This window comes from Haliaeetus albicilla, chromosome 27 (assembly GCF_947461875.1).
Source record: "Haliaeetus albicilla chromosome 27, bHalAlb1.1, whole genome shotgun sequence".
Classification (NCBI taxonomy): domain Eukaryota; kingdom Metazoa; phylum Chordata; class Aves; order Accipitriformes; family Accipitridae; genus Haliaeetus; species Haliaeetus albicilla.
In genome coordinates, this window is record NC_091509.1 from 21,014,666 (window position 1) to 21,022,897 (window position 8,232).

General features: G+C 53.7%; 1 protein-coding gene across 1 annotated transcript; it reads left to right on the forward strand.

Annotated features, from left to right (window-relative positions):
• Positions 1–5,458: 5,458 nt before the first annotated feature.
• IL4 (interleukin 4) lies at positions 5,459–7,842 on the forward strand. Its single transcript, XM_069772538.1, has 4 exons — positions 5,459–5,590; positions 5,847–5,894; positions 7,339–7,470; positions 7,675–7,842. The coding sequence occupies exons 1-4, from the start codon at positions 5,459–5,461 to the stop codon at positions 7,774–7,776; spliced, it is 414 nt and encodes a 137-aa protein (XP_069628639.1). The 3' UTR covers positions 7,777–7,842.
• Positions 7,843–8,232: the final 390 nt, after the last annotated feature.

The following is an 8,232-nucleotide window of genomic DNA, read 5'->3' on the forward strand; positions in this document are numbered from 1 at the left end:
GCACCCAGGGACCCTCCAGCCCCTTCCCAAACAACTGCTTGCAAGTACTGTGCAAACCTGGGTCCCGTCTTCCCAAAAGCCTGTTTTGAAACAGTTTGCTGAAAGACGGATCTCGGTAGTGGCAGCAGCACCTGGGCTGCATCCACGCCGTGTCCCACCGGAGAGGGATGGGGACCTGGTGCTCCGTCCCGGGGGAGGGCACAGCTGGCGGCGGCTCCTCAGGGATGGTCTCGTAATGACGGTCTCGTAATGACGGCTCTCCCTTGTGTTGCCTCTCCAGGTCCCCTGCAACGACAGCCGAGTGGCACAGGTCACCTTCACGGATCGAAAGGTAAAAGATGATGGAGAGATAGGCGGAAAATGTATTTATAATAAACACAGACATAGCCAGCACCCGCCTCACTGCGGAGAGCAGCCCACATAGTAGAGGTAGTTTTATTAGTCACTGAGCAAGAGCTGCTCAAGCGCCAGTCGCTGGGGGCGAGCACACGGCTGGATGCCGGCTGCAGCTCAGGACCTGCCTCCAGCACCTCTTCCCCCCCCAGCTCCCCTTTGGGCACAGCCCAGGGCCTGAGTCCCTGCAGGGAGCTGCAATTACAGCCGTAAAATGAAAGCAAGTTTAGGAAGTCGCTGTGAAACCTCCCACCAGTCCTGGACACCTTGATAAGTAGCATCAACTTAAACCAACTACGTGGCTCTAATAATGCTTCCCCCCCCTCCATCTTTACCAGCTGTCGGAGCAGGAGCTGCTGTGCCAGGCTGCCATGGCGCTCATGAAAGTCACCAGGTGCAAGACAGACTACGAGCCGTTCATCCTCAACTTGCAGAGCCTGCATGGCAAGATGGTAAGCAGGACCTGCAGCCTCCCCCCTCGCTGCCCCGCTGTGCAACTCCAGCCCCCGCAGCGGCCGTGCCCCCACAAGCCGGCTTTGCCGAGCACGGGCCCCGTTTCAGTGCCGGCTCCCCAGATCAAGCCAGTATTTTTTATCTGGGCGTTGCAGACCTGTGCAGTGCTGCAGGATAATTTGCCTCCGTGGGAAGAGAGGGAATGTCCCCACCAGCCCCGGCCACCCCAGACCAGTGGCCATGGGGGGGGTCACACCGCTGGGCGCAGGGGCTGGGTGCTTGTCCTGAGCAACGGACAAATTCCCACCCTCCTGGGGCAGCACTCACAACTCTGAATTATTTGCTGAATTATTTATATGGAGACAGAGGCAATGGAAACGAACCATCTGCTTGGGATGGTAGCCTGGCTACCCATCGCCTGAGCTGCTAAATGCTGCTGCCAGCTCTAATGTATTGACACTTTTCCTTCCCCAGAACTGCTCCCTGAGCAATGACAATGAGATCTACCTGCGCCACTTCTTGCCGGAGCTGGGGAACTTCACCCAGGGGATGTACAGGCGCCTGGGCGTATCACCTGGACAGTGAGACGGGTCCGTTCCGGCGAGAGCCAGCCCCGAGCCCAGGGATCTTACTGCTGGTAGCTCTAAAAATAGGTTTTGCAGAGTTATTTTGCTCCTCGTTGCATGCACTTCCTCAGCTCTGCCCCAGCTCCCCTAAACCCAATGCAGTCCTAACAGCAAGTAAGTCCCAGCCGGGCACCTGGGACCACTCAGCTGCAATGGGAAATGTCCCCTTCCCAGCAGGCGCCTGGCATCTCCCAAGCTTTCCATCCAAGTGTCGTGTGTTAGACATTACTCAGCCTCTGCAGGAGAGGTCTGGACGAGGCTGCCCTCAGCATTCCCTCGCAGCCCTGCGGCTCTTCCAGCTGGCACGAGGCGGGATGCGAGCCCTCGGGAGGGCTGCGATCCCCCGGGAAGGCTGGCAGAAGGGTTTGCCCGGCCGGGAGGAGCAGAGCATCACGCCTGGACCGAGGAGGCTGAGCTTTTAACTCGATCACCTCCTCCTGCAGCGCCTACCAAAACCAAAACCAAATTATCTGCTTCCTGTTCCTCTTAATGAAGGGAGGCTTCTTCATAATCGTCTTGTCTTCCTAAAGAGATCAAAATCTAGGCTGAAATGATGCATTTTTCACTAACGAGAGTTACTACAGCAGCTCAGGAGGATGTCTCCCCGTGGGTGCCCGGCGGGAGCGGAGCTGGAGAAGTGCAGCGTGCAAGAGCAAAAGCCGGGAGGGGAAAGAGCAGAGGGAGGGGGCTGCCTCGCCGCCAGCCAGATCTGTTAACATAACCTTTAATGTGTCTTTTATATCGTCGGTGGGCTTTTAAGTTATTAATAGCGAAGACCAGGAGAGTCTGTAGGATAACTTTGGATCTAATGGGTGCTTATTGGCATCATACTTCTGGAGTTTATTTATTATTATATTTTATTTAAATAACTTATTTTTATACTGCGTAATCTAAAGATTCAAGACCAAAAAGTCCTGGCTGTTGAAAGCTTTGCTTCACCTGGGACCCAAAACAAAAAGGAAAAGTTGTATTCAGGTGTTTTATTTTTAATTTATATTAGAGTAGTTCTGTGGAATATAGTCATATTTAAAATACTGCTACCTCATTCTTAGGGAGCTATTATTGCCTAATTGCCTTTCCACGACAACAAATGAATGTGTGCTGATTCGTAATTTATTGTTCTTCCCTCTATTTAAAATATTTGTATTATGACAGAGTTAATATATTCAAATTACCATGTATTTGGATGTCTTCATTTTATATTTTTTTCGTTTCAACTTTGCACTGATGTTTGTTATAGAAGTGACTCGGGGCTTTAGCAATAAACTTCTGAATAACGAGCTCTTGGTACCAATGGTTTATGCTGTCGATTCCCCTCTTCTTACCTTCAGCAGTTAATGAAGAGCATTGGGGGGGGCTGCCTCCTTGGGCAGTCGGCACAGGGGAATGGGTGGGGAAGGCTGGCTTTTTTGGGAGCGATATACAGCAAATCTATCCAGTCTGCCATTGAGAGGAAGTTTTCAAGAAAGCAAAAGGCACCAATGAACCTACCCAGCTTGCGGTGTAGGAAAATACGGGGTGGAAGGAAGGGCTGGAGGAGGGGGGATGAGAGTCCTCATTTGGGAAAAGGGTGTGCATGAGGCCATGATGAAGGGGAGTATGTTGGGGTGCAGACCATGGTCTGGGGGGGGCAACAGGGCTGAAATGGGAGCCAGTGGGTGGCAAAGCATCATTGCATGCAGGGGAAAGGATGCTTGGCCGATGGGCGAGGGAATGGACGGGGCCGGCTCGTGGGATGAGCATCTGCTTGGGTGCCAGCAGCAGGTACACAGGTAGGAAATAAATAGGTGAAATGGCTGTTGGAAATTGTTATAAATGCAGGGAATTGCTATAAATGCATGCGATGGGGCATTAACTGCAGCCTTTGGATTTGCTCTGGATAAACCCCAGCATTATCAGCATCAGCACCAGACATGGCAGGCAACAGAAATGCGTGAAAACTGCAGCATATCCCTGCCACTGCCAGCCAAAATTTACCCTGGGCAGCATGTGACGCCCCAGCAAACCCTCGTGGCTCTTTCTCAGTGTTTGTCCTGGAATCGCTCTGGTTTGGGCCAAGGAAAGAGGGGGAAAGCTGAGCCGGTGGCCGTGGCTTTCAGCACTGGGAGCCCAGGCAGGATCCTCATGTGATGGGGAAATGCTTCAAACCCCAGAGCACAAGGGGGAGGATGGCAGTGGAGAAAAAACAGAAGACACCTTTCTGAACCAAGCACTTTGGTAAGGAAAATGCCAGCAGGTTCATCCCCTGAATGACGGCTGAGATGAAGGCGCTGCCGGGGCTCTAGAAACGACACGGCATGGGCAGAGACAGGGACTGTGCCGGAGCCAGAGCTGTCCTTCCAGTGAGCGACGGGGCCATCGCTGCCATTGGCCGCATCCCACCCTCGGGAAAGTACGTGGGAATTCTTTCCTTCACTGGCGACTTTCCCATCACACAGTGATGCAGTTTTCCACCATGATTCAGCCCGAGTAGCTCAAAGGTTACCTTTTTCTGTTAATTTAGCGTTTTCTGTTCATTTACTCCAGTTTTAGAGCTTTCCACCGTGATCACTGGGGAAACCACTGTGTCTGTGGGATAGGACCATCACCTTCATCCCCTTCTCCAGCATCACTTTTAGGCAGGGAGCCTCCCACCACCACCCGTCCCAGATCAGCGGAGCAGCTCCGGGCATCCCAGCAAGAAGTCCGGCCCCACGGCTGCCATCCGCAGAGGCTGCCGCCGTGCGGTCCCGCAGCCGGAGCACGCTCGCTTATCTGCTCTCCATCGAGAGCAATGCAGGTAGGAAACGGCGCAGCCCTCCGCTGGCAAATCCCTCGCAAAGGTCTTTCTGAGTCAGTGGCACTAACTTCATCTGGGGCATTTCATAATTAGACAAACAAAATTACTCTCAGTCTGGCTGCTCCTGGATTAATCGAGCACTCGCAAACTCTTATCAAGCATCTGATGGCAAGTTGCTATTTGAGTTAGAAAAATACCTATTAGTTATTACAAAACTCCGAAGTTTCCCAGCTCAGCGAATTTCTCAGCGTGATTTCCTGCGGCAGCGCTGGTCGGGGGTACCAGCCGAACCCATCACCTGAACCTCGCTCAGGCTTTTCCCTGAGTGGGGCAGGACGGGCTGGGGCAGCCTCCAGCTCGCCGAGACGCCGGGTGCTGGAGCAGAGTCGCAAAACCCCATTTTTCCCACGTGAGCGCCGGCGCTCCCGGCGTCGACGCCGCGGGACCGCCCCGTGCCAGCAACCCGTCCATCTTCCATGTCCCCGCAGGGTGCCACGGGCAGGGTCATGCTGTTTCGGGTGTCCCGTTTGGCCAGGAGGGCCCCCAGGTCTCCATAAACCCCCCCAGCCCCGGGAGGCGGTGATGCCTTGCTCCTACCCAGGAGGTTTTTGTCCCCACGGGCCCCAGGCAGGGCTCTGCCCCGCTTTCTGTTTCTGCCCAGGCGCAGGTTAAGATAACCGTAGACAGAAAATGGTATGCAGATGAAGGATGCTTTGCATGATTTGGAGATATTCAAATGAAACACGAGATGGAAGAGCTCGCAGGATAGTTAGAGAAAAAAAAGCAAAACTCCATTATTTGAGCGCGGTCAGAGCTGTGGTCTCCCCGGTTCGGCCACTTTCACCTCACGGTGTAGAGAAAGTCTTGGGATACGGAGAAATGAAGAATCTCCAAACCAGGCAGTTTACATACTTCTCTTTTGTACGTGACCTGACTCCTACCACTGTTATCTTACGGTGGAAATTTCCTATGTTGAAACGTAATGCAAGATCAGAAGAAAATCTTGACTTTTACAAAAAAGACCTGTTGTCCTAATTGGATAGGAGCAACTTTGGAAAGTGCAGATAAGGGAAAAATAAGTTTTTCCTACAGGTTCAGCAATTTTACAGCCATAAATTGAGATGTTCCTTCCAGAAAAGCACACACAGGTATAGATCACCAAAATATCCAGAAACTGTGAGCCGAGGGGGTTCAGTCCAAGCAGGCCATGAGCAGCCCGGTCCCGGTCCTGCTCACCTTCCTGGCGCTGTCAGCCTGCCAGGGCCACATGGCCGCTCTGCTGCAAACCTCCACCCTTCTGAAGGAGAGCATCAGGCTGCTGAACGACCCGGAGATGAAGGTAGGGCTCGTTTGCGCGGCTCAGCCTTTACCCGCTGATGGGAGGGACAGATCGTTTCGCCGGGCTGAGCGAGAGCGATGCTGAGTCAAAGAAAGGTGCTGAGCGTGCAGCACCGAGGCAAAGCGCATGGTTCATGGCACTCTCGGGGTGGCCGAGAGATGGATGGGTGCGTGTCTGCCCTGCGCGTGTGTCAGGATGGATCCGTGTTGGCGGTTTCTCTAGCCTGATCGCTCCTCTCCTTTGTGTCTTGATAAAGGTTTCCTGTGACAAGATGAACGTGACAAATATTTTTGCAGGCAATAAGGTAAGAGAGAAAAAAAAAAAAAAACCACCCTAACTTGTCCTTCTTCGAAAACAATCATTTGGCCACCATGGGTACTGGGAGAGGCTGCCGGGGGCCGGAGGAGGGCACGGGGCAGTCGGGAGGCAGGTGTGAAGCCCCGGGAGTCCTGCCCGTCCCGGTGCGGTGCTGCACGGGAGCAAGGAGCCGGTCGCGAGCCCCGAGCGGTGGTGCTGGGCTGCCAGGCTGGTCCTGCACGGGTGCCCTCACCTTCCCGCACCCATCTCCACCTCCAGCCGAAGCAGCGTCGGCTGCTCCCGGCCACCCCGGAGGCAAGTGGGGAGGCAGGAATGGGCAACGTGCGTTTGAGCAGCGTACAGGGTTTTTCAAACTTTTCAGAAAGGAAGAGAGGAACTTCTTCCTTTGCCTTGGAGCGGTGTGTCACCAGCTCACAGACACCCACACATGCCTATCACACAGCATCTCGAGCTCTGGTTAGACATACTATCCCTCTTTAGCCCCTTATCTGGGGGAAGGCTCTTCAGTTAGCAGAAGATTTAATAGGAGATTATAAAGCCTATTTCTGCTCTGAAAATTGCTGCCTAAGCCAAGCTCCCCGGCACCAGAGTTCCTGTTTTCACAGAAAGCCAATGCCCTCACCTCGCGCTGCACGGGCAGGCGGCAGCCAAGGGGCACAGCAGCCTCCCTCGGGGGGCTGGGGCTGAGCACCCCCTCGGGGGGGTCCCCGCACCCCTCCTGCCGCAGGGACCGGCCCTGGGACTGAGAGGAGACACCTGGGACGCCGCAAGACCCAACACCCGCAGACCCGGCCGTGCTCACGGGGACCGGCCGGTCGCTCGTTTGGGGATGCCATTTGGGTGGAAGCTGGGGCAATTTGAGCAGGCAGAGCTTTCAGGGACCTGCCGACACCGCTGCAGCGAGGCGGCAGTGGGAAACATCCCCCAGGGAAGACTGTTAAATAGTTTTTTTATTACCACCAGCACTTCGCTGATTAGCTCCTCATCTTCCACGTGTCTGCTATGGGACTTTACCTACTCAAAGCACCTGACAGAGGCAACCTCTTCCCAAGGGATTTTGTTATTCCCGTAGAGCCCCTGCCCATCCAAACCAGCTTCACTCCCACGGAACGCTGCAGGTTCCCGAGCACAGGGTCCCACGTTTGTGCCCACGCTGGGAGCATGACGCTCTAAGCTCACTGCTGTGCCAAATCCTGCCAGGAATTCTCGCCAGCGGCCACCAGCACCCTCCTCGCTGGGGCTGGGAACAGACCCCGTGTGCACCCACGCAGCTAGGAATCTCCAGGGGAGGCTTTGACGTCTCGCACTGTACTTTGCACCTGCCCTTTAGAACAGCAACGCGTTATTATTTGCACTGGTTTAATCTGCTGCGAATGAAGCCGTGACCGTGCAAAAGGGTTTCTAAAAAAGCCACGTGCGTCTTTTTCCAGAAAGTTGACGACATGGAGATCTTATGCAAAGCCACCACAGTCATCTTGGAGGGCCACAGCTGCCACAAGAACCTGAAGGGCATTTACATCAACTTGTTCAAGCTGGTCCAAATGAAGAGCGCAGTCCACAAGGTAAGGCAAGGCAAGGCTCTCCCCTTGCAGCACTGGCCGCACTGGGGCCGTATGGCCCTCAGCCTGCAAGCTTTCTGCACGTCCAGCTTCTCCCTCGGTCACCGTTTTTACTTTCACCCAGTCCTCTCCCGCAAGACCACGCTGCAGAACCAGCTCCCTCTCCCAGCAAGCATCCTAACGGCTTTTTTTTTTTTCCTATTACAGGCACCATGTCCTGTAGCAGCAGGCAACACTACTTCACTGCATCATTTCCTAAAGGACTTAAAGAGAGTCCTCCAAAGATTAGTAAAAGACTATAGCATTTGATGTGAAAAAACACAGTTTGGGGGTTTTTTTGTTTTTAAACTATAATGACACTGTATTTTTCAAAGATTATTTATAATAATTCTTTAAATAAATGTATTTTTGGACTAAATTTGCTGGCATTGCTAAGATGTTTCTTAGCCAGAAACTGGAGAGGACAGGAACGCGTTTGAGAGCTCAAAGGCACCAGCTGGAGGCACTGGGCTGCAGGACCCGGCTGGCAGCACCAAGGAACCCCCAGCTCCCACCACCCCCAGCAGAAATGCTGAGGGGCCCAAGAAGCAGCCACGGCTGGGACAGAGCCCCAGGGCCAGTCCAGAAACAATGGGGACCAGGCTGATAGCAACAGAGGGAAACTGCAGAGCAGGGAAGAAAAGGATGGGTATTTTCTATCTATCTACATTGTTGGAAAGGGACAAGTTTATGACTGGGTTTGAAACCAGGGCACAGAGGGGCAGT